Source organism: Podarcis vaucheri (genome assembly GCF_965113315.1).
Source record: "Podarcis vaucheri genome assembly, chromosome: 14".
Classification (NCBI taxonomy): domain Eukaryota; kingdom Metazoa; phylum Chordata; class Lepidosauria; order Squamata; family Lacertidae; genus Podarcis; species Podarcis vaucheri.
The window spans coordinates 9008260-9033916 of record NC_138752.1 but is presented as its reverse complement, the minus strand read 5'-3'; the positions used below and the strand labels follow the sequence as shown (position 1 = coordinate 9033916).

At 45.9% G+C, this 25657-nt stretch overlaps 1 protein-coding gene across 2 annotated transcripts in view; it reads left to right on the top strand.

Annotated features, from left to right (window-relative positions):
• The window catches only part of HCN4 (hyperpolarization activated cyclic nucleotide gated potassium channel 4), a 127259-nt gene that overhangs the window by 61494 nt on the left and 40108 nt on the right, over positions 1–25657 (top strand). For both annotated transcript variants that reach the window (XM_082198318.1, XM_082198317.1), the window contains exon 3: positions 25039–25200. In XM_082198318.1, the coding sequence (XP_082054444.1) occupies positions 25039–25200 (162 nt within the window). The remainder of the gene's footprint in view (positions 1–25038; positions 25201–25657) is intronic.

The window sequence follows — 25657 nt, the reverse complement described above, 5'->3', positions numbered from 1 at the left end:
GTTTTTTGTGTTGTGAAGTGCGGTAAGAGTAACAGAACCCCAAGGAGATTTATTTATTTATTTTGTATGTGAAGTAACCTAAAGAGAATTGACCTGTGCCTACTTTGATACCTTTTGGATGCCAAGAGAAGACCTTTTTAATTCTGGCCCCCTCTAGGTTCCTATTTGTTGAGTGGGGTTCCCCATGAACCAGGGACAATTCCCTCCCCTTTCCAACAGCAAAACGGCAATTCTCAGCTGGGTGAATGAACCCTGTGCAATTGTTTGCATGTCTGTATTTTTTGTTTTTGTTTTTGCAAAATGCACATGGCTCTCTCTAGAAACAGAAGCTGCCCTCTTACAGCATAATGCCTCTGTATACAGAATTCCCACCCTGCTGCAGTTTGACTGAGGCAGGGGGAAAAGACCCACAAGTGTGGCTGTGTTTATTTGAGGTCCTTCCCCTGCTTGCCCCCCCATCTCCAAACCTCCTCCTGACCTGGAGGCATAGGTTGTGTGGGCTGATTAAAGATAGAGCGCTGGAGGAGAACCTTGCGGGATCTACCTGCATTCTACCTGCTGGCCGTGGGCATGAGATTTGCGGTCGATGAGTGGGCTGTGTGTGTGTGGCAGCCTAAGCCGGGCTCCTCTGACGCTGCAGAGTCATAGTAGATGACTCAGCAGGGCTGCCCTTGAATGCTCTGCAGCATCAGCACAGATGGACAAAGGCAGTCACTTTGTGCTTTATGCAGATAGCGATCCCTTGAAGAGTGGGCTGACCAATCTTTTTATGCAGACGCATTCAAGCCAGAGGGGTTGCTGGAAGGCGATGGTGGGCGAGAGCGAGGGATGCAGCTGGCAAGGACGGAAAATCCAGCTACGGGCGAAATATGTTGATTTATTAAGTCCCCTCCCAGAGCGTTCACATGAAAGACATTTCTTGGAAGGATCGGGCAACAACCTGGCACAGAGTGAGGTTGTAGGGTCATATCCATTGCTAGCCCTGCTCAGAATAGGGAATGCGGGTGGTGCTGTGGTCTAAACCACTGAGCCTCTTGGGTTTGCCAATTGGAAGGTCGGCGGTTCGAATCCGGGCAACGGAGTGAGCTCCCGTTGTTCTCTCCCAGCTCCTGCCAACCTAGCAGTTTGAAAGCATGCCAGTGTGAGTAGATAAATGGGTACCAATGCGGTGGGAAGGTAAGCAGCATTTCCATGCGCTCTGGTTTCCATCACTGTGTTCCGTTGTGCCAGAAGTGGTTTAGTCCTGCTGGCCACATGACCCGGAAAGCTGTCTGCAGACAAATGGCCTGAAAAGCGAGATGAGTGCCGCAACCCCATAGCTGTCTTTGACTGGACTTAACTGTCCAGGGGTCTTTTATCCTTTACCTACCTACTCAGAGTGGACCCATTGAAGAAAACGAACCCAAATCACTTCCCAGAGTAGGTCTACCTGGAGTAGGACTAGCACTGAATACAACCTGTGTCGGGGTTTTCATTTTGTTTTTTGAGTGGGCCAAGTCAGGTCTGTGTGCATGACATGATTCAGAATATTTTATTTGCATATTGTCATCAGACCTTCACAAACCAGAGTTCAGCGGCCCAGAAGTAACAAAAGATAGCATCCATCAAGCAGCCCAGAAGTAACAAAAGATAGCATCCATCAACCAAAACTCACGACAACATAAGCAAACTTCAAAATGCTGGATTTCCTTGGCAGACCACAATAGGCCTCTGTTAAAAGGAAAGCTTGCTTCTTCTTTTTCAACCAATAGAAAAAATTGGAATATTAAAATGAGGTTTGACCAAACTGCGGGAGGCAGTGGAAGACAGGAGTGCCTGGCGTGCTCTAATCCATGGGGTCACAAAGAGCCAGACACGACTAAACGACTAAACAACAACAACAAAATAAAAACAACTTATGCAAGCTAAATTATGTGCAAGCTAAAGGAATAAAATTAGAGAACAAACTTACAATTCTGAATCTCCCTGGCAAGGCACAGCATTCTCTCTTTAGGATTTTCTCCTCTCATCAGTTATGACAGAGAAATGTGTAGTCTTCTCAGTTGTGTTTTTAGCTTGGTCTACCCAGTGATTTGGGGTGGGGATTGTAGGCTTGGGGATCAAATGTGGCCCTCCAGTCCTCTCTGTCTGGCCCTTGGAACTCTCCCCAGACCATACCCCTCACCGGCCCTGCTTCTCACCCTGAGTGTTTTTGCCTGGCTGGAATGTGTCCTTGAATGTTCCTTGCTTCTCTGGATGGAAGAAAGATGTGTGGATGTGTGGATGTGAATGTGTAGACAGTAGCCTAATATACACAGGTAAAATTCACACCTGTTGCTCTGCCCACTTTTGTCTCTGGCTCCACCCACAACTAGCATGTGGCCCTCAGAAAGTTTGCCCTGGACGGAGTGCGGCCCTTGAACTGGGAAAGGTTCTTCTGCAGCAGATAAATGACAGGCTCCTGGACAGACCTGTCTCCATCTCTTCCTAAGTCTTCTGTCGACTGCTTCCCTCTCATCTCATTATATAAAGAACTGTATGTACACCGTCCTTGGCTCAGTTTAAGCCACAAGGACAGGTACATTCAGAATGCAGCATATTCCTGAACCTTTATTCTAGAACAGCTGAATTTCTTAGAGTTGACCGGGTTTTAGTAACAGGCCATTCTGTCTCTCAGTTTCTGCTAATCCTTAAAATAACACCATAGTGCAAAAGGAATATAAGTGAAATTCCTATACAATTGTGCTGTTCTTGATATAGTGGGCAACATGGAAATGAAGATATTTACCTGGAAAGGAAGATATATTATAAACTGCCCTGGGATCCTCAGATGAAGGGCAGTATAATAATAATAATAATAATAATAATAATAATAATAATAATAATAATAATTTGAAATACTTTATTGTCACTTGTACAACTTGTATACAATGAGATTACACAAGCACCCCCCCACTCAGCTCTCTTAGATTTAATTCCCCTCGTTTACTGACGTACACCCACCAAACCCGAAAGTCAGTTGCCCTGTTGTTATCTTTTCACTCAGCAGCCTAACAGCCTACGGATAGAAGCTGTTCTTTACCCTGTTGGTGTGACTAATCATGCTTCTATATCTTCTGCCTGAGGGCAGGAGATCAAGAAAGTGCCGGCCAGGGTGTGAATCATCCCAGGGAATTTTCCTCACTCTCCTGAGGCAACGTTCTTCCGCTACTTCATCCAGCGGATTCACGGGACAGCCCATAATATCTTATGCTGTATTCACCACCCTTTGTAGGCACTTCCTATCAGTTGACGTCAAACCAGCGTACCACACCGTGATGCAGTATGAAAGGACACTTTCTATTGTGGACCGGTAGAAGGAGATCATCAACTGTTGATTGACATCATTCTTTCACAATACTCTGAGGAGATTGAGTTTCTGTTGGGCTTTCTTAACCACCTGGGTTGTATTGATTTTCCAAGTAAGATCTTGGAAATAATAATAATAATAATAATAATAATAATAATAATAATAGTAGTAGTAGTAGTAGTAGTAGTAGTTCCTGGAGGTGGCTCCATCATCAGAGCTTGCACGCCTCTGAATGTACACACCATATATTTAAAATGCATTCCAACCCCTCCCCCCATAAAAAAACCATGGGAACTATAGTTTACCCTTACAAATCCCAGCACCCTTAACAAAACTACTCTTCCCAGGATTCATTTAGGGGGAATAGGGTTTAAATGGGCTTTAAATGTATGGTGTGTATACAGTCCTAGTTGCAGGGAATCACAAACAGGACAGTGTTACTACGCTCACATCTGGGCAGGTGAGCAGAAAAGACGACCTACTGATGACTTCAGCACCTAAATCCACATTTTCCCTCTAAGGAGACCCACTTCACCCCATCATTCTCTCCATTACTGACATTCGAGCGTGAGGGTTGTCGCTTATGTGCCAAAACGGAATCTGTCACACATGAGCAGAAAAGATCAGCAGGCTTGGGAGAACGCCAATGTTTGCAGAAATACTAAAATGTTTATGGGGAGGGCCTAAGGCAGGTAACAGTTGGGACTGAGCATGCTTAGTGGCCGTGGAATGATGACTGTTTTTGTCCCCCTGGAGGAATGGAAAACGATATTGCGTTAACCACATGGGCCCACACAACTGCTTCGATCAGCAGAATTGGCACTACTGAAGGTGACACATAGTTAGTACCCATTTCACAGTTGTAAGAACTTGATCATTCAGTGGTACCCTTTGGAACTTCCTGCCTATTGAGATCAAGCAGACGCCCTCATTGTATTCTTTGGGTGCCCGCAAAAAAAAATTCTTGTCTAGACAAGCCTATCCAGATGCTTAGAAAGTTGAGGTGGTTTTAATCTGTTCTAGTATTTTAACTTTTGTATGTTTTAAAGTAGGCTTGTGAATGTATTGCTTTATCTGATTGTTAACCTCCTAAAAGTGTGTGTGTGTTTATAATCAAGCGCCGCATAAATTTCATGGAATAAATAAATAAAACCAGGAAGGGAAGGGAATGACTGGGATCCTGAACACACAAGACTTCCACACCGCACCATTTTGTTGCTGGTCAGAGTTGTCATTTTACAGTTTCAATATATGTTAAAGATCTGGCCCTTAGGGGTCAGTTAACCTGACGGCTGTTGAATTTGCTGCCAGTATTCTTGATTATCCTGTCACTTTTGATGGTTTCCTGGTGGGTTCTTAATGGTTTCTATGGGGTTTCCTCTTGCGGGGTCAATACGCTCTTTGTTAATTCTGTATTGATTTCCATTGACTTTTAATTTGATTTTGTTTACCCACCTTGGATCTCATGTATAAGAGCAAGGCAGGAAATAAGTTGAGAGAGGGAGAAATCCGGGGAGTGTGGACAGCGCAGCTGGTTAGAGCAGGGTGACGATAAAAAGCCAAGGTTGCAGGTTCGATCCCCATATGAGACAGCTGTGTATTTCTGCATTGCAGGTAGTTGGACTAGATTATCCTCAGGGTCCTTTCTAACACTACAATTATATGATTCTCTGAAAGAGTATACAGCTGTACCTCAGAAGTCAAATGGAATCAGTTCTGAAAGTCCCTTTGACTTCCAAAACGTTCAGAAACTGAAACACGGTTTCTGATTGGCTCATAGCTGTCAACGTTTCCCTTTTTTTACGGGAAATTCCCTTATTCCAAATAGGATTCCTCGCAAGAAAAGGGAAAAGTTGACAACTATGGATTGGCTGCAGGAAGCTCCTGCAGCCAATCAGAAGCTGCGGAAGCTGCGCCGGACATTCGGGTTTGAATGAACGTTCAGAAACCAGAACACTCACTGTTAAGTTGTGGGTGAACATATCAGACGACACAGCGATTCTTCAAACAGCTCTTGTTTATTCACAGGCCAGGACAGAACTGAACTGAAGGGTTCAGTCAGCCTGCTTATATAGAGCTCCAGTACAACGTTACTGTAACAACTTTCTAAAACTAAAACTAAAACTTTCTAAAACTATTCAATCACTGAACGTCACTTTCGATCCTTCATTTGCATAACTATCTACAGTATCCATCCAATCACTGAGCATCAGTACATAACACTCACTTCTGGGTTTGTAGCATTTGGGAGCCAAAACATTTGACTATCAAGTCGTTCATTAACCAAGGGACGACTGTATTTCCCTAAAGTCCAGGGTTCCTCACAGCAGGGGGAGCAGAGGGGATTCCCAAACATGGCAGTAGGGATGGGCAGACTGCCTTTCAACGTGCTTCTCAATTTTGTGAATCCAAAGCCAACCTCTGGGTCAGCCCTGACTCTCTTGCAGCACTGCAATGGATCATTGCAGTGCAATTTTATGCTATGATATAAACAACTTGGGCTGGCCTGGGTGAAAAGGGAGATCTCTCCAGCCACCTGCTGGAAAGCCATTTGGCAATGGCGCATGATCCCGGAAAGGCAAGGAGGGGATCATGACTTGTTTGCATGTGCCACTGTAAATCTGGCTCTCCCCTAGCGTTGTCACTGTGGTAGGGTTGCCAGACCTGCAGGGCTGACGTGGAATCTCCAGTTTGCCTTGTGCTCTCCAGATGGCAGGTGGTGGGGCTTGAATCTCTAGGTGGGCATTATTTATTTCAAAAATAAATAAAATAAGAAGACCATGTGAGTAGCTTGCAAGCTTCAGCCTGGCATGAGCCAGGTCCAAATTATTGCATACTGTTGGGATGGGGGGGGGAATTCTCTCCCAATTACACTCCATCTCTAGGCTGAGTGGTAGGAGGGAGCCCAGAGGAAGAATCACCTGTGAAATTGCACGGGGTCTCAGGTTTGGGCCCTGGAATCTCAGGATCTGGAATGCCATTTGGGGTGAGAGCGTTGAAAATGTTCAGCTTCTTTAAAAAAAGAATAATAAATGTCTCAGTCTGTTGAAAACTGGCCAGAAGACATCCTTCCTTACAGTTTTTGGCTTCTGATGGAGATAGCTTACTAAGAAGCCAATTTGTCTGGAAGAAAATAACTGGACCTGCAAGAAAAGTCTGGAGTGTCTCACATTTTGCCACCATGCCCTTTTTCCTGGATATTCCATTCCACTCCCCGTCCTTTCCTGCTGGCGCCCAACACTCACTAAACATTCTGTGTCTGCCGAGGATGCCCTAGTACTGTGCCAAAACAGTTATTCAACTTCTTTAACATTTTCTTCCCTCGTAAAGAAGAGAAGAAGAAGAAGAGTTTGGATTTGATATCCCGCCTTTCACTCCCCTTCAGGAGTCTCAAAGCGGCTAACATTCTCCTTTCCCTTCCTCCCCCACAACAAACACTCTGTGAGGTGAGTGGGGCTGAGAGACTTCACAGAAGTGTGACTGGCCCAAGGTCACCCAGCAGCTGCATGTGGAGGAGCGGAGACACGAACCCGGTTTCCCAGATTACGTGACTACCGCTCTTAACCACTACACCACACTGGCTCTTCTTTTTCTGGCTCTTCTTTTTCTGCCTCGTTTTCACAGTACTTCAGAATTGCTCTGGAACTTCAGTGGGTGTGGGGTTGAGTTGCCTTACCGTTGTGAAGTTGGCAGAGGTCGGTTTGTACATGTTTATTTCCATTAAGCATTTCTCTAGTGCTTCGCAGTTTCCACAGCTTCCCTCACTTCCTGATTCTCCATGGAGGAATTATTGGAAGTACAACAGCACAGGACCATTCAGTTAGTAACTTAAAGGGTTGTGTTTGTTATTGGTCTGGATTGTTTGGTGATTCTATTCAGTTGGACGTTAGCTGTCAGTGGGGAATAAAGGCTGATGTTTGGCAGTTGAAGGAGTTGGTAGGAAAAGTGCTTCTGAATGAGTGGTTGCATATTTCTCCCTGCTCTCATCTAGGCCTGTAAATAAGGTTCTCCTCAAGTTATATACTGTTTTTGTTCAGTTTAGCTCAGTAAAGTATTACCAGTTTCTTTTCTCACTGGACTCCTTTTGTTTTATTCTGGCTACTCTGCTAGCAGGAATTACGTCATGAAGTCTTCAGCTGGGCTTTACCTAAAGTGTGAGAAGCTGGGGAGGCTGGCTACCAAGAAATTGAGATGGATGCACTTGCTAGTTTTTTTTAAGGAAAGTTCTTCCTTTTACCCTTAAACAAAAGTTCTGCACTGATTTATTTAAAAGTTTAAAAAGGCACTTTAAAAAACTGAACCGAATGAAGAACATGCCTCCCTAGTTTTCTGTGATTAGAATGAAGCCCTGCTGAGGACATCGTGGGCTTTTCAGGAAGTGCAGAATCCCAGGAAGGCTGCAGTATGCAGGCCACTGGAGAGATGATTTATACTGGGTGAAAGGCAGGGAAATCAACAGCAGGTGGCGCCAGTGGCAATAACAGGCTTCCTTCCTCCTTTCCGCTGAGTTATACAAGTACAGTGGTACCTCGGGTTAAGAACTTAATTCGTTCTGGAGGTCTGTTCTTAACCTGAAACACCACTTTAGCTAATGAGGCCTCCTGCTCCCGCTGCGCCGCCGCTGCACAATTTCTGTTCTCATCCTGAAGCAAAGTTCTTAACCTGAGGTACTATTTCTGGGTTAGCGGAGTCTGTAACCTGAAGTATCTGTAACCTGAAGCATGTGTAACCCAAGGTACCACTGTAATCCTAGTTCTGTTGTCCCCATCTTCCCCCTAGTCAGCTCCACAAGGGCAACTGAAACTAAGTACTAGTTTGCTATTTGTGTATAGACGTCCGCACTGGGGTAGCAGAGAACCTCTGTACTGTGCACAAATCAGAGGGCTTCCTTTCCCGAAAGCTCAATTACTCCCTTTGCAAGCCTAGCTCTGTTTCTTCAGGGATGAAGTTGGTGCACTTCACACATGATCAGCGATGCTCTTTAACTTACGTATGTCCCCTATGTTTCCAGGATTGAACCCTTAACTGGATGTGGCCCTGGCATGTGTGTGCATGCAAAGCTTGCCCATGAAATCACTTGAGGCGCTGCCCTACCATGTTCAACTTGGTCGGAGAAAGTATGCTTTTGGATACCAGTTGTTGGGAATGGCAACTGGACATAGCTGTCAACGTTTCCCTTTTTTGAAGGGAAATTCCCTTATTCCGAATAGGATTCCTCGTGAGAAAAGGGAAAAGTTGAAGCTATGCAACTGGAGGGAGAGCTGTTGCCCTCTTTTCCTTCTTCCGGGTTTCCCATTGGAGCAAGTGGTTGTCCATTGTGAGAACAGGAATGGTCCTTGGGCTTGATCCTGCACAGCTCGTCTTTACACCGTTGGGTCAAGCTGGGATGCTGCCCGATAAAAGGCCAGGAAGTAGCTGCACACATCGGCTTCCGCGGCGTGTGCTGCTCTTAATGAGAGCAGTTGGCTCAAATGAGCCATCACCAATGGACATGGCATTTGCCGCCACACTGCAGGAGCGCAACAAACAGCTGCTCCGTCTTTTGTGACTTCTCTGGCAGCTGGGCAGAGCCTGAGCGGAGCTGAATCAGCCTCAGTCTGCAAGAGCATCCTTTGATGGAGAGTCCTTCCCCACATCTGTGACTAGCTGCCGGGAAACCAGCGATGGTGCCCCCTTGTGTCCATGGTGAATCAAGGACTGCTAGAGTAGGCAATGGATGTGTTAGTCTGTATCCACATTTCCTGTTTCCATTACAGCCTGTTGTTGTTTAGTCATTTAGTCGTGTCCGACTCTTCGTGACTCCATGGACCAGAGCACGCCAGGCACTCCTGTCTTCCACTGCCTCCCGCAGTTTGATCAAACTCATGTTAGTTGCTTCGAGAACACTGTCCAACCATCTCGTCCTCTGTCATCCCCTTCTCCCTGTGCTCTCCATCTTTCCCAACATCAGGGTCTTTTCCAGGGAGTCTTCTCTTCTCATGAGGTGGCCAAAATATTGGAGCCTCAGCTTCAGGATCTGTCCTTCCAGTGAGCACTCAGGGCTGATTTCCTCAAGAATGGATACGTTTGATCTTCTTGCAGTCCATGGGACTCTCAAGAGTCTCCTCCAGTGCCATAATTCAAAAGCATCAATTCTTCGGCGATCAGCCTTCTTTATGGTCCAGCTCTCACTTCCATACATCACTACTGTGAAAACCATAGCTTTTACTATACGGACCTTTGTTGGCAAGGTGATGTCTCTGCTTTTTAAGATGTTGTCTAGGTTTGTCATTGCTTTTCTCCCAAGAAGCAGGCGTCTTTTAATTTCGTGGCTGCTGTCACCATCTGCAGTGATCATGGAGCCCAAGAAAGTAAAATCTCTCACTGCCTCCATTTCTTCCCCTTCTATTTGCCAGGAGGTGATGGAACCAGCGGCCATGATCTTCGTTTTTTTGATGTTGAGCTTCAGACCATATTTTGCGCTCTCCTCTTTCACCCTCAATAAAAGGTTCTTTAATTCCTCCTCTCTTTCTGCCATCAAGGTTACAGTCTACAGGGCATTTAATTCTTCAGGACCTGCTGTTTCTGAGTTCAAGTCAGTCTGGAATCGCTCCCCTTGCTCTCCACCCCCACAGTGAAGTTAATTACACTTATTTGGCTGCTATTTCCAAATACTATCTGATTTCACTTTATGCTAGCAAAATGTTTTGCGGTTGTTGTGTCGTATCTGGCTACTCATAGCAAGCTCATTTGTCGATCCTTATGCAGCCAAAATGCCACTGTCTACTCATAAGAAGGAGGTATCGGTAGGCACTGGGGGACCGCAAGGTTTGCAGGAGTAGTATAAAACATCTTTAGGAAATAAATCCCAAAGGGGGATACTGGTAAACAGTCCAGTGGGAGCTGAGCGTGCTCAGGTAGCCACAAAATGTTGAGTATCCCTTTTGGAGAGGGCAACAGAAAACAAGGTGTGGAAAGGAATATCCTGAAAGAAGACAGGGCGGGCTGGCTAGAGCCCTGAACAAGAGCACTTTGTTGCCCTTTGTACAATTGTATGGTCAACATTCAGGACTTTGTGCATTGAGGAGTCACTGATGGATGTAAGAAGGCAGCAATTTCCACTCTGAGCTATATTAGTCACAGCCAGCACTGTTTCCCTTCTGCTGCAGTTCAGCTTCTGCCGCTCATCTCCTTGTTCTCTGATTAATGAAAGTCATGGAGCTATTTACGTCACTTACATTCATTTCACTGTAAAGAAAATGTAAAAAAAAGCCAATGTAAGAAAGAAAGCCCTTCATGAATTACATAAATAATGTTGATCGTATTTGCTCAGCTAATTTCTGTCCCTGACCACAGATGAGCATGTGAACTGCAGCAATTTTTCTTTCTCATAGGAATTTTCTGGCATCTGTAGTCATAGAGTAGCTGGGAGGACCAACAGCAGTTGCATGAGATCATGAATATTCAGATCTCACCCTTGCCTGAAATTGGATCTGGAACAGTACTAAAACAACACTTCCCCCATCCCAAGCAAATCCAAGTATCAGAAGTTCAATGCACTTCAGCTCTGGAGGTTAGAGTAAGGAAAGCCAAGACACAATTAGTCGGTTTTCTCCATCCAACCATGGTTTTTTTCCTGGTGGGAGCCAAAATGAATTTGAAATGCAAACTCTTACTTCTCACATTTTTTTGCAGGCCTCAAATGCAAGCAAACAAGCAAATGAATGTCATTCATAGTTTGGAATGTGAACTTTAAAAGTCTTGGATTCTTCACGCCACCAATCACTGCTTTGTATAATCACACATAATCCATAAACTTGGCATTGGAGAATAAAAAGAGACCCCCCTGTACTATAACCAACGTGGTATAATGGTTAAATGTTAGACTAGCGAAACCTCCTGGGTTCAGATTTGCAGGATGCTTAGGGAGTGAACCTCAGGTCAGTCCCCAGTCCACAGCTCTCAGCCTCAGGAACCTCAACGAGCTGTTGTGACGACGGAATGAGGGGGTCTATGGACCGCCCTGAGCACCTTAGAGGATAGGTGGGATGCAAATCTAATCTTGATAGAGAACTATTGTTTTCAATAATCAGCAAGATGAGAAGTAAGATTGTACTGACTGGACAATTAAGGCACCTAGTAAAGGTAAAGGGACCCCTGACCATTAGGTCCAGTCGTGACCGACTCTGGCGTTGCGGCGCTCATCTCGCTTTATTGTCTGAGGGAACCGGCGTACAGCTTCCGGGTCATGTGGCCAGCATGACTAAGCCGCTTCTGGCAAACCAGAGCAGCACATGGAAACGCCGTTTACCTTCCCATGGGAGCGGTACCTATTTACCTGCTTGCACTTTGACATGCTTTCGAACTGCTAGGATGGCAGGAGCAGGGACCGAGCAATGGGAGCTCACCCCGTTGCGGGGATTCGAACCGCCGACCTTCTGATCGGCAAGTCCTAGGCTCTGTGGTTTAACCCACAGCGCCACCTGCATCCCTCAATTAAGGCACCTAATTGTGGCTAATAAACAGCTGTTCCAGAAAGCCACTGGCACTAGGTATTAATTGATCCATCTACTGTACACTATTGAGAAAGAGAGAGAGAGAAATTAAGCACATTTATACAATTTACAGTGGGTATCATAAAAGGCACCAGGAGGAATATATATGGCTGCAGGATGGCAACCTCTGGAATAGTCTCTTAAGATTATAACCATCTTCCTGAGTTTTGCCAGTATCTCGAATATTATCCAGCTTTAGGACTTTTCTGATCATCTCTTTTCAAATGTTATTTGTTTGTTTGCAGAAGATCTATATTGCTGGCATCAAGGAAAGAAATAGATAATGGCAGCGAACAGTATAAATCGATACTAAAATTACATTCCCAAAACAAGTACAAAATGCACAGGTAATCAGAGGATCAGTTTAATACATCAACGTAGCTAGATTACCAGTCAAGGAAAGCCTAGGTGAACAGAGGAATTTCAAGCAGGTGCCTAATTTCCAGGGCCTGGTGTTCATTAAGATTCCAAAGGGCAAGTGCCACCACACTAAAAGCCCTTATTTTAGCAGACATTAGACAGATATCAGAAGCATGCTAAGAATGTCTCACCTGAGGACTGAAGTGACCAGGCAGGGCTAGACAAGGTCAGTTGTTTCCAGAGCTCTTAAGTTCAGTAGGCAGCTGCTTATAGGAAGAGACCTCAATGTCCCTGTGCTGTTTCTCCTTAGTTAAAGTGCAAACTACTCAGATGTCCTCTCAGAAGTAAGTACCTCTGAGTTTATTTGGGTGGGTTTACTCCCAGGTAACTGAGTGCAGGAGTTCTGTAACTAGAATGTGTGCATTTTTTATAATACACCTCCCCAAGGGGGACACATGTCATACCCTCCAACGTTTCTCCAATGAAAACAGGGACATCCCATTCCATAATGATAATTTTACTATTTATACCCCACATATCTTATTGGCTTGGAAGCTGCACTCTTCCAACTTCCAACATATAAACATAATAAAACATTAAACATTTAAAAAGCATCCCTATACAGGATTACCTACAGACAGCTCAGGGATTGGATAACTCCATACCCTCCAACATTTCTCCAATGAAAACAGGGACTCTTAAGGAAAAGCGGGACATTCCGGGATCAAATCAGAAATGGATGGCTTCTCTAAACCAGGGATGTCCCTGAATAATAGGGACATTTGGTGGGTCTGACATGTGTGTAATATAGTCTGGGTGATCTGATAGTTTGATTTGTCTACCTCTGTTGGTGGGGTATGAAGACCATGTCTTGATTAAAGGTACCCCTGCCCGTACGGGCCAGTCGTGTCCGACTCTGGGGTTGTGCGCCCATCTCACTTAAGAGGCCGGGGGCCAGCGCTGTCCGGAGACACTTCCGGGTCACGTGGCCAGCGTGACGAAGCTGCTCTGGCGAGCCAGCACCAGCGCAGCACACGGAAACGCCGTTTACCTTCCCGCTATAAAACGGTACCTATTTATTTACTTGCACTTAAGGGTGCTTTCGAACTGCTAGGTGGGCAGGAGCTGGGACCGAAAGACGGGAGCTCACCCCGCCGCTGGGATTCGAACCGCCAACCATGCGATCGGCAAGTCCTAGGCACTGAGGTTTTACCCACAGCGCCACCCACGTCCCCATGTCTTGATTAGTGACACCCAAATACAAGCTGTCAGCCCTAGCTAGAGCCCAGCTTGGGCTGTCTAAGCTCTGAAGAAGGAACTTTCCCAAAGACATTTAAAAAGAAGAAGAAAAGAAGCTACTTTCTAAACACCCCACCTGTGCAATTGAATAAACTTCATTGCCACCCCTCTTCCTTTCCACTGCACTACTCCAAGACTCAATTCTGCCACGTGTGATCTCTCCTGTAAGGCCAGTATCCACATAACGTGGCACCAGCTTCTTGAACTCGCCCTCTGAAGTGTCAGGAATGCAAATGCAGGAGCACGTTCTCCTTTGACCCTTGGTATTCTGTCCTACTCTGCGCGGAAGGACCTCAGGGTCTCAGAGGAGATGGAGTGCTCTAAAAGGAACCTTATCGCAAAGTGCTTTTCTCTTATCTTTAGTCTCCAGACATGTACGTGTCACTAGACAGGACCAGTCTGGGCTGTCAGCGTTCGTCTTTTTTGACTCGTCATTATCAGTCAACATGGGGACTTGCTTTATGTATCAAGTCTTATTGCTAGGTGAGCATTGTCTACACAATGTGAACATGATGTCCTCCAGATGTTGTTGGACTACAACTCCCCTCATCCCTGGCTGTTGGCCATGCTGGCTGAGGCTGATGGGAGTGGAGTCCAGTGTTATATGGAGGGCACTACATGGGCTACCCCAGCTGTGGAGGAAGAAAAATCCCTTTAATAGATGAAGAGGAAAGAAAGGAATCAGAGAGAAATGGCCACCAGAATCATCAGGCCTTTGGCTGATGATGTGATGATCCCACGTAGGGATGGGCGAATCTGCCAATTTTGGTTTCTCTCCATTTCTCATTTTTCCAGTCTTGAGTTCACTTCCCCGCATTTCCATGTCAGTTTGTGATTTTCCTTTTTAATCCTCATGACTATTCATCAGCATGTCAGTGGGAATTTCTTCCTATAGAGACATGGTTGTGTGCAATTTTGTCAAAAATACAGTCAAACCTCGGATGTTGAACATAATCCACTCCAGAAGCCCATTCGACTTCCAAAATGTCCAACAACTGATGCGCGGCTTCCAGTTGGCTGCAAGAGCCTCCTGCACTCAAGCAGAAAACATGTTGGATGTTCGGCTTCCGAAAAACAATCGAAAACCAGAGCATTTACTTCCCGGTTTCCAGTGTTTGGGAGCAGAAATGTTCCCAAAAAAGGTGTTTGAGAGCCAAGGTTTGACTGTATGCATTTCTGCAGAGCAGTGCTGCCTGATATTAATGCGTGCATGCTCCCTAAAATATGCATCTTTGCACATGTGTCTTGGCTGGAGAGCTGCATCTCAAAATTAAGAGAAAGGCAAATTTTGAAGGATGACTGTGTTTTGGTTCACCTGCTGTCACAGAAAGTGCATCAGGCTTCTTCCCCATCCCTATCCCCATGTAGACATCTGTTCTTTTTATTTTCCTTCCATATGAACTGGGCAGGTGTGAAGACCATACCCGGAGCACACTATTGCCATCGCCCTGAGTTTCTCTTATTATTATTATTTGACTGTAGCTTTTCTACTATTACCGGATCTATCAATAGCTCCTCTTCCTTACTTATGCCAGTTGACAGGCCTGCTGTACTCAGGGGCTCTTCTTTTGGCAGAGAGAGAGAGAGAGAGAGAGAGAGAGAGAGAGAGAGAGAGAGAGAGAGACGCAGGGGGAGAGGGGAGGGAGATTGAACCCATCCGCCCTGGTTAATTGACAATTGGCACAGGGCATGGCAAGGGACAGAAGTGGTTAGAAGGGAGCCAGCTGTGCCAGCTGGGACTGTTGGCGGCAGCAGTATTGCCGGGGGGGGGGGGAGAGAAAAACAAGCCAGACAGAGCAATACTAGCTTGGGATGTGGGTGGCTGTATTACTCTTTGCCAAAACTCTAAAAATGTGACACTCCAGGAGACTACTGTGGGGAGCGTTTGGGAGTGGACCCGCCACATCTTCACGAATAAAAACAAGGCAGGGTGTCATGCCAAGGATCTCATGCCCTTCCATTATGCCTGGTCAGTGGCTCATCCTCCTCAAATTTATTCATTGCTTTTTCTTTCTTTTCTTTCTTCCTTTCTTTTTCTTTTTTTACAAAAGAGTCTCAAAATGATTTCCCTTTTTATAGATAGATTATCCTTTAGATAAGGGACGCGGGTGGCGCTGTGGGTTAAACCACAGAGCCTAGGACTTGCCAATCAGAAGGTTGGCGGTTCGAATCCCCACGACGGGCTGAGCTCCCGTTGCTTGGTCCCTGCTCCTGCCAACCTAGCAGTTCGAAAGCACGTCAAAGTGCAAGTAGATAAATAGGTACTGCTCTGGTGGGAAGGTAAACGGTGTTTCCGTGCACTTCTCTGGTTCGCCAGAAGTGGCTTAGTCATGCTGGCCACATAACCTGGAAGCTGTACACTGGCTCCCTCAGCCAATAAAGCGATATGAGTGCCGCAACCCTAGAGTTGGTCATGACTGGACCTAATGGTCAGGGGTCCCTTTATCTTCATCCGATAGATGATAGATAGATAGATAGATAGATAGAGATAGATAGATAGATAGATAGATAGATAGATAGATAGATAGATAGATATAGATAATTTATTATGGTCAGAGACCAGCTTATAAAACACACCTGGGGGTACAATCCCAGAAGGAAAGCAAACAATATACAACAATACATTTAAAATTTATAAATGTGATAAGCGTATAGACACTTAAAACTTTAAGATAAGCTACCCCAGAGAGATGACCCAGAGTCACCCATGAACCGAGTTTGGGGATTTTCTTAATGAACTAGATTGGGTTGGGGGATTTCCTTTTTTATATATAGTATTACTGGAGGAGCACTTTTAAGATTCCTCTTATTTGGATCTTGCTTTCGTCTCTGGCTTTTAACTGATTTTTCATGCCGTTTGTACTGTATGGATTTGTAAGGGACTTTGAGGCGTTTTCTTCGTTGAAAGAGTCAAATAAATGCATTAAATAGCAAGAAAAACCGCAGCAGCAACAAACAGAACAATGAAAGTGTACGTAATGTTCAGGTACTTGTCCAGCATAACAGTGAATATCAGTCACACACACACAGACACACACACACACATGTTTAGGCCTGGGCAATGTATCGATAACCCTGGAGGAAGTCACTAGCAGAGGGACTTGGAGTGGTCGCAGTTTCAGCAGCCATATATCACTGAGTGAAGCCGATATCCGAGGTCTGCTCCTCATACCAGTCCTGGGCGATATATTGATATATCGCCCAGGCCTAGTAACTAGCAGAAATAATTTTTGGCAGCCAAGTTCAGACACATTTACTGATCCCTGCATGTAGTTATTATCACCAGCGTCCAGTGAGCATGGGAGAAAGAAGCTGCAACTGGCCGCTGGATGCAGAGGGACTCAGGACCGGTGACGGTTTCACTAGTGACACACCGCTGAGTGAAACCGCCATTCCACTCTGCTTGTCCCTCCCTCTATTTCTTTAAACTGCTCAGCTGAGAAGCATGCCGTTGCCCTTGTCTCAGCCAAGCAGTTTTATGGAGCCCTTGACCCACCGTACGCCAGTATAGCTTGTTCATCTTAAGCAGACGAAAATCTCACAGCAATCCTGCTGTCCCTGGTGCCTTGACCATGGGCTGCTTGGGTTATTTCTGAGGTTTGCCCTAATCGTAGGAGGTGCTTCCTGTTATAGTTAAAATCAAAATGATGATCTCTGGGGATCCTATTGCTGCCCTGTTTTGTTTGAATGGAGGACCCAGGAACTTCCCCTTCTACTTTCAGTTACTGCTTTTAAAGCAGGGGCGGGAGAAGCTTGGCACATTTCGTACCACCTTGTGATAGTTCAGTGAGGTCTATAAATGTTAAATTTAAGCTGCTGGGCTTCAGCGTCCACCAACTCTGACCATTGACTGGCTTGGCTGGGAGTGGTGGGAGCTGGAATCTGACAGCATCTGAAGGGTCCCACAGGTTAGCCACCCCATGCTCTGACTGTGTGTGTATATATATATTGTTTCTATTTCATAGAATCGTAGAACTGTAGATCTGGAAGGGACCCTGTGGGTCATCTAGTCCAACTCCCTGCAGTGCAGGAATCCCAGCTATCTATTCTGTCTGCCTGTCCATATTTTCATTAATTAAAACAGCTCAAAAAGATCAGCAGCAGTTGTCTTCTCTTTAAGGGCTCCTGCTGCCCGCATTTTTTTAAATAATAAAAAAATAGAGTAGATAATCAGCAGAGATTATGCTCTTGTATTATCAAACTGTCTCCCCCCTCCCACTTCTTGGGTGGGGGTGGAATTCTCAGCTTATAACAAATATGTATGAAAACAAGTTTCCCCCTGGCCTATATATATGTATGTATATATATGAGCTATTAAAACATACACACCTGCCAATCCGGAAGCTTGTAAATGGCAGATTATTCCGACTGCTGTCTCCCGAAGCTCGTCTGCGTTCATTGTGGAAGGCTTTTGAGCAGCTGCCTTGATGCTCCCTCCCATTAAGGAAAGGGGGGGGGACTCCATCAGAGTTCAATCCAGCCCTGGAAACAGGTTACACTCTAAACTGCATGCAGACTGCCTGAGATCTACATACTACGATTTACGTAAGATTCTTCTACGCAATAGAAAATGGATTTGACAGCATTTTTGTCACTTCACACGAATATTCCTTTCTGGTTTCTTTTACTTTCTTTCATTTTTTTTTTAAAAAAGATAAACAAGTGTGAAAACTCTCAAGCTATTTAGCAAGTGGGTTAAATTAGCCTGTTTTGTTGGGCGGTTAAGTTCCCATTTGTCATTTGTGCCAGAAATATTTACCTATTCCTTTATTTTGTGCAAGCAAAGAATTTTGTGAAATATTTTGGTGAGTTTTCTGTGCACCAAATGAAACAAGACCCACTCCCTTACACACACACACACACACACACACACACACACACACACACCTGTATACTAATGGGATGGCTGTGCAGAGCCCCGCCCCCTGGCCTTCTGTGACCAATGATTGCACTTTACCTGGGCCAACACAGGGAACATGCTTGGGAAGCAAACCCCTGCAGCCTTCCTGCCTCTGAAACCCCGGGTTCCTCCAGGTGATCTGAATCTTCCAACGTTCAGCTGCATTGATGCCCAATGAGATCTAGTGTTATGCCAGAGGAAGGAAAACATTTCTCCATCCGCCATCTCTACACCTTGCATCATTTTAAATACTTCTGTCATGTCACCTGTGAGATATAGACGCCGGTCCCCAGGACTTAGTTCCTGGACTCCTTTGAAATAATAAAGTCTGGGCAAAGTTGATGAAGCAGCAATATTTTATTGAAAATAAACACTTGCAAGTGGGTGACCTGAAAAGGCAGGCACACACTTTTTTGTCAAAAACATGAATATATAAACCCTTTTCCTGAGCGCAAGTCCCTCCTTTGCCGCCCACTAGGAAGGGGCATTCAAAGTTCACACCTATCGTGTCCGCCTGTTATTGCAATGTAAAATCCAACCCCCATTCCCTCTTTCATCCCCCAAAGCCACTTATTTTCCCCGTTCTCCAAAGTCCCTTAGGGCTTGCCGATTGGAAGGTCGGCAGTTTGAATCCCCACGACGGGGTGAGCTGCCATTGCTCGGTCCCAGCTCCTGTCTACCTAGCAATTTGAAAGCACAGCAAAGTGCAAGTAGATAAATAGGTACCACTCCAGCAGGAAGGTAAACAACGTTTCCATGCGCTGCTCTGGTTTCGCCAGAAGCGGCTTAGTCATTGCTGGCCACATGACCCAGAAAAACTGTCTGTGGACAAATGCCGGCTCCCTTGGCCAATAAAGTGAGATGAGCGCCGCAACCCCAGAGTTGTTCGCGACTGGACTTAACTGTCTGTGGTCCTTTACCTTTTTACCTGTCCCCTTACATACTGTTTTAGCAATAAGGCTAGGTTCCTTTATTTCACCAAAGTGTGTAACACCTGTTTCAGCTACCTGTTTTGCAAAAAGCCCCTGGCTATGGTTGCTAAAGATACACTCTATTTCTCCAGAAAATTGCCACAACTTATCTTTCTCAAAAAGTCCCCACCTTCATGATTTCTAAAGAAACAACACCCTATAGAACATTTGACCACAGCTAGTTTGAAATATGCTAGCAACAGCCACCCACACCCTTGACTGCAATATTCCTATAGCCCTACACACCCCAGCTGCGATTTTCTTATAGCCCTATGATTTTTATGGTTAATAAAAGCATTTCCCTCTTCTGCAGGAACAAACTGAAAAGACAATATATACATTTCTCACATCACCTCTTACTCGGCTTATCTCTAAACTTAAAAGCCCCAAATTTTGCAACCTTTCCTCATAGAGCCTGAGGGATAGATCAGCTGGTAGGGGCATGAGACTCTGAATGTGAGGGCTCTGGGTTTGAGCCTCACATGGAGTGAAAGATTCCTGCTTGCAGGGGGTTGAACTAGATCGGGGTGGGCAACCTAAGTCCCGGGGGCCAGATGCGGCCCAATCACCTTCTCAATCCGTCCCGCGGACGGTCCAGGAATCAGTGTGTTTTTACATGAGTAGAATGTGTCCTTTTATTTAAAATGCATCTCTGGGTTATTTGTGGGGCCTGCCTAGTGTTTTTACATGAGTAGAATGTGTCCTTTTATTTAAAATGCATCTCTGAGTTATTTGTGGGGCATAGGAATTTGTTCATATTTTTTCTTCTTCAAAATATAGTCCGGCCCCCCACATGGTCTGAGGGATGGTGGACCGCCCCTGGCTGAAAAAGGTTGCTGACCCCTGAACTAGATAGTCCCTTCCTACTTTATTATTCTATAATCAATAGGTGATTTGCTCTATCCCCTTTTGATTGCTGAACTGTTGTCAACTCTACAGCATCTCTTGTGATGTGAGCCAGGCAGAACTGCACACAGTATTCCAAATGCAGTTGCGCCATATATTTGTGCAATGACATTATGGCAGGTTATTTTCCTAATGCTCATTCCCTAGCATGGAATTTGCCTTTTTCACAGCTGGTGCACACTGGGTGCATGTCTTCCTCGAACTACATACTGCGAACCTAAAACCTTGTTCCTGGTCTGTCACTGCAAGTTCAGACTCCATGACCATATAGTTGAAATTAAGATCCCCCTCCCCAGCATATATCACTTTACACACAATTGTATTCCCTATTTTACTTCCCATTCCCTCAATTTGGAGAGGTCCTTCCAGAGGTCTTGGCAACCCCTTTTTGTTTTAACAACCCTTGGCTTGAACAATATAGTTTCATCAGCAAACTTGGCCACCTCACTGCTCACTCCTAACTCTAGATCATGGGATTTGTCAAACTATAGCACAACTAGACTGGATTTCTCTCCCGCCTCCAGTCCCTGTGGCCTTGCTCTCTGTCATTAGAGGTGAACTGGAGGAGCTTCTCTCTTTTTGCCTTGTGGATTCCAATCACTTGAGCAAAGAGATTGCCTGGCAACTGCTTGAGACCAGCTGGGTTGTCTGTGTAAATAAATCAACAACGTTTCCCCAATACATCCACACGCTCGGCAGCTTGAGTCTCTTCCCCGCTAGTCATCCAGCCTGCCTAGGAGGTTCCTGCCATCCCTCTTCGCTTACGGCAGGGAAACACAGCTGTCGAGTCAGGATGCCCTTGTCTCAAGAGGATGCAACGGGGGTCACGCCCTGGGAATCCCCTCCACTGCCTCCCTTTGCTCTCCCTCAGCTAGACAGGGAAAAGCATCGCGGGAGGAGTCCATTTCATTTATATTTGAAAGGGTCGCAGAGGAATGAATGCCTCTACTGTGCGCCAGGGCCTTATTTGCTAAGGAAGGTTGTCACAGCTGAACTAGGCAGCGGTACCAGTGGCTGTTGGGACTGGTAGGGCAGAAGGCAGAGAGGTCAACAGTCGGTAGCACCAGGCTCCATGACAGCAGTCACGAAATTAAAAGATGCCTGCTTCTTGGGAGAAAAGCAATGACAAACCTAGACAGCATCTTAAAAAGCAGAGACATCACCTTGTCGACAAAGGCCCGTATAGTTAAAGCTGTGGTTTTCCCAGTAGTGATGTATGGAAGTGAGAGCTGGACCATAAAGAAGGCTGATCGCTGAAGAATTGATGCTTTTGAATTATGGTGCTGGAGGAGACTCTTGAGAGTCCCATGGACTGCAAGAAGATCAAACTGATCCATTCTGAAGGAAATCAGCCCTGAGTGCTCACTGGAAGCTGAGGCTCCAATACTTTGGCCACCTCATGAGAAGAGAAGACTCCCTGGAAAAGACCCTGGGAAAGATGGAGGGCACAAGGAGAAGGGGACGACAGAGGACAAGATGGTTGGACAGTGTTCTCGAAGCTATCAGCATGAGGCTGACCAAACTGCGGGAGGCAGTGGAAGACAGAAGTGCCTGGCATGCTCTGGTCCATGGGGTCAAGAAGAGTCAGACATAACTAAACGACTAAACAACAACAACAACAACAACAAGGTGGCGCCAGAGTCCATGATAGGCAGATCCAATTCATTCTACTTGTGCTACCCTTCCAACTCTATGATTCTACTCTTGCCTCCATCCTGCCCCTGCTACTGAGTTCTTCAATGCGCAACATTTAGGACTAAGGGGGAGGAAGGTGACAGGCAGGGCAACCCGATAAAGTGATTGCAAGTAAGAAGGCAGGCAGGTGGGTCCTTGCTGGGGAAAGACTGAGGTTGCTGGGGCAGAAGAGGCTGGACTACTGTCAGGGGGTGGGCAAAGGAGGAATGGTGGAGACCAACTCCCCATCCTGACCCCTCCAGGGAGGGGGAAGAGGAAGACAGTGTAGTTTTACAACAGAGGTTTGAGGGAGGACACAGCTCAGAGGCAGATGAAGGGGAAAGCTGGGAACTAATGGGAGAGGAGGAGGCAGGACTGGAATGGCAGGTGACTGACACTGTGTCTTTAGAAAGCACCCCAGCCCCTCCATCTACCAGAACCTGGTGAGCCATAAAAGTAGGAGAGCAAAGAGCTCAAAGACAGAGGGCACATAGCAGCACCCGTAGAAGGAGGAAGTGGGAAAGAGGGAGGGTGGAGATTCACATGGGACAATGCCACTATCCAAGAGGCTGAGTTCTATAGCCTCTCTCTGTAATATTGAAATTAAAAAGGACGGTAAGAAACTTTTCCTTGTCTTTATATTTTACTGGGCAACCAGTCAGGAGCCACTGGTAGTATCCTGGCAACTACATAGGTCTTTGATCAGGGTTCTTCTTACATTCTTATGATAATATAACAACTAAGCTAGCCTAATTTATCAGTTTAAGGCTAGACTGGAGAGAGAATAATGTCCAACACAGAAGTAAAATGGTACTCTACAAAACTGGTGTTCCACAGCAGCACACACAGTGATCCTGTTGTCCCTGACATTTACCAATGACTCTCTTCCTGGGAGGGCTCTGGGAGGAACAATGGCTTCCAGCATTCTTCGGGGGAAGCCATGTGCTTTAATTGTGCCTTCAATGTACAGTGTCTATGCAGCCTTAGACTGTGGCTCCTCACGAGCCTTAAGGACAAATGCCAAGAGGCAATAGAGACAAACATATCAAAAATCCAAAGTATTCTGGAGCCCGATATAATCTATTTAAATGATGTGTGCTTGTGTATATCCTGCCATTTTAAAATTAAAAAATATTTCTAAATATTTATATTATTTTCCCTTAACCAGACAAAATATGAATGGTTACCTATGGAGGGCATAAAACAAGTTATAGAAACCCCCAAGATCAGCAGCAGCATGGCATAGTGGTTAGAGTGTTGGACTAGGACCTTGGAGATCAGAGTTCAAATCCTCACTCAGCCATGATTCTCACTGGGTGACCTTTGGCTGGTCGCCATCTCTCAGTCTAACCCAGGAGTCAGCAAAATTTTTCAGCAGGGGGCTGCTCCACTGTCCCTCAGACCTTGTGGGGGGGGGCAGCCTATATTTTTTGTGGGGGGGGGATGAACGAATTCCTATGCCCCACAAATAACCCAGAGATGCATTTTAAATAAAAGCACACATTCTACTCATGTAAAAACACACTGATTCCTGGACTGTCTGCGGGCCGAATTTAGAAGGCGATTGGGCTGGATCCAGCCCCTGGGCCTTAGTTTGCCTACCCATGGTCTAACCTACCTCTCAGGGTTGTTGTGGGGGGAAATGGAGAAGGGGACCATTCACCCCACCTTGAGCTCCTTAGGGAAAAGGGGGATACAAAGGTAAAGGGACCCCTGACCATTAGGTCCAGTCGTGGCCGACTCTGGGGTTGCAGCGCTCATCTCGCTTTATTGGCCGAGGGAGCTGGCGTACAGCTTCCAGGTCATGTGGCCAGCATGACTAAGCCGCTTCTGGTGAACCAGAGCAGCACACAGAAATACCGTTTACCTTCCCGCCAGAGTGGTACCTATTTATCTACTTGCACTTGGACGTGCTTTTGAACTGCTAGGTTGGCAGGAGCAGGGGCCGAGCAACGGGAGCTCACCCCGTCACAGGGATTTAAACCGCCGACCTTCTGATCAGCAAGTTCTAGGCTCTGTGGTTTAACCTACAGCGCCACCCGTGTCCCATTAATAAATAAAACTGAATATAATAAATAGGCACCCCCCCGAATCAGACGACTGGACAGATTTTGGACAGCTGTGCATATTTGAATGCATGCACGTTAGCTCCTAGGAATTCCAGGAGAGCGTTTTGTCTAGAATCCCGAGTCGTGCGTTTTGCCTGACTCATCTTGAAGTCATTGTCAACCCCTCTTGAATTTCTGCTTGTTCATGAACACTTCATTCTCTCACAGGAGGCAGTAAAGCCGGAATGTGTTAACAGGTTGGGAGATGATCTGTGAAACACAGCCAGGCTGCACATGAGAATTGAAGATGAATCCCCCATATTTGGGGGGGGGGGGAGTGCTTGGCAGGGGAGGTGGGTGGAATATGAATGGAGAGAGGCAGAGCATTGCTAAACATCAGATTGCGTTCATTGTCTGCTTTGTTAGCTATTCGTAGCTTCCCTATATGGCTATATCCCTATATGGCTATATATTATTGTCGCTATATTATTATTGTTAGAATGATAGAATTCCTTAGTTGGAATGAACCCCAAGGTTCATCTAGGCATTGCAAGATTCACTGTTAAAAAATCTCTGGCAGGTAGCCATTCAAACTCTGTTTAAAAACATCCACCATCTTCTGAGGTAGCCTTTAGCCAAAGTGGGACTGGGGCTTCTGGGAATTGCAGTCCAAAAACCTCTGAGTTCTCAAGCAAGAGTGGGGAACCCATTGCCTTTAAAATGTTGTTGGACTACCCCCTGGACATTGGCTATACTGGGGCTGAAGACCAATAACACTTGGAGAACTACAGGTTCCCCATCTCGGCTCTAGAACGTAGGGGATGTAAGGTAAGAATAAGCAGGGCAACTAAGAGCTAAAAGAGGGCATTAAACGTCCATGTGATGAAAGCAAAGAGGATGACTCCATCTTGGGTTGCATGGCCTCATGTGTTGCTTCCATCTCCAGCGCATGCATTTTCCATCTCTTGGTACTTGTTTGGTAACCCTCTCCCCCTCCCTCCGCATTGGCCTCTCCTAGATCTTCCACATGACCTATGACCTGGCAAGCGCCGTGGTGCGGATCGTGAACTTGATCGGCATGATGCTGCTGCTGTGTCACTGGGACGGCTGCCTCCAGTTTCTGGTGCCAATGCTCCAGGACTTCCCTGACGACTGTTGGGTTTCACTGAATCGCATGGTGGTAAGTTGTCCGTGCCTGCCTGGGTTCCTCTGGGCTGCCTGGGAAGCACACTTTTGACTGGCCATGTAGCTCCTTCACTTGGGCTGTTGCATGCCTTGATCTCAGCTCGACTTGTTTTCAAGTCTTGGACCCTGCCTTTCAGTCACATGGTTCCCAAGGCAGCTTACAATGGGTTGCAGTGATACAAAAACAAAAGCGCTAACAACCACCCAGTGGTCCTTGTATCCTTGATGCTAAGTGCCCTCCTTCCTCTTGATTCTGCAATCCCAGGAAGTCCATCTCCAGGATTTGGAAGCCCATCAGACATGGCACACTTGAGAATTCTCTCAGGCTGCATCTCATCGTCTTGGACACTCTGTGCAAAGTGGAAACAACAACAACAACAATTGTAGCTTGCCCTTCTGACTAGGTTGCCCCAGCCACTCTGGGCAACGTCCAGCATATATAAAAACATACT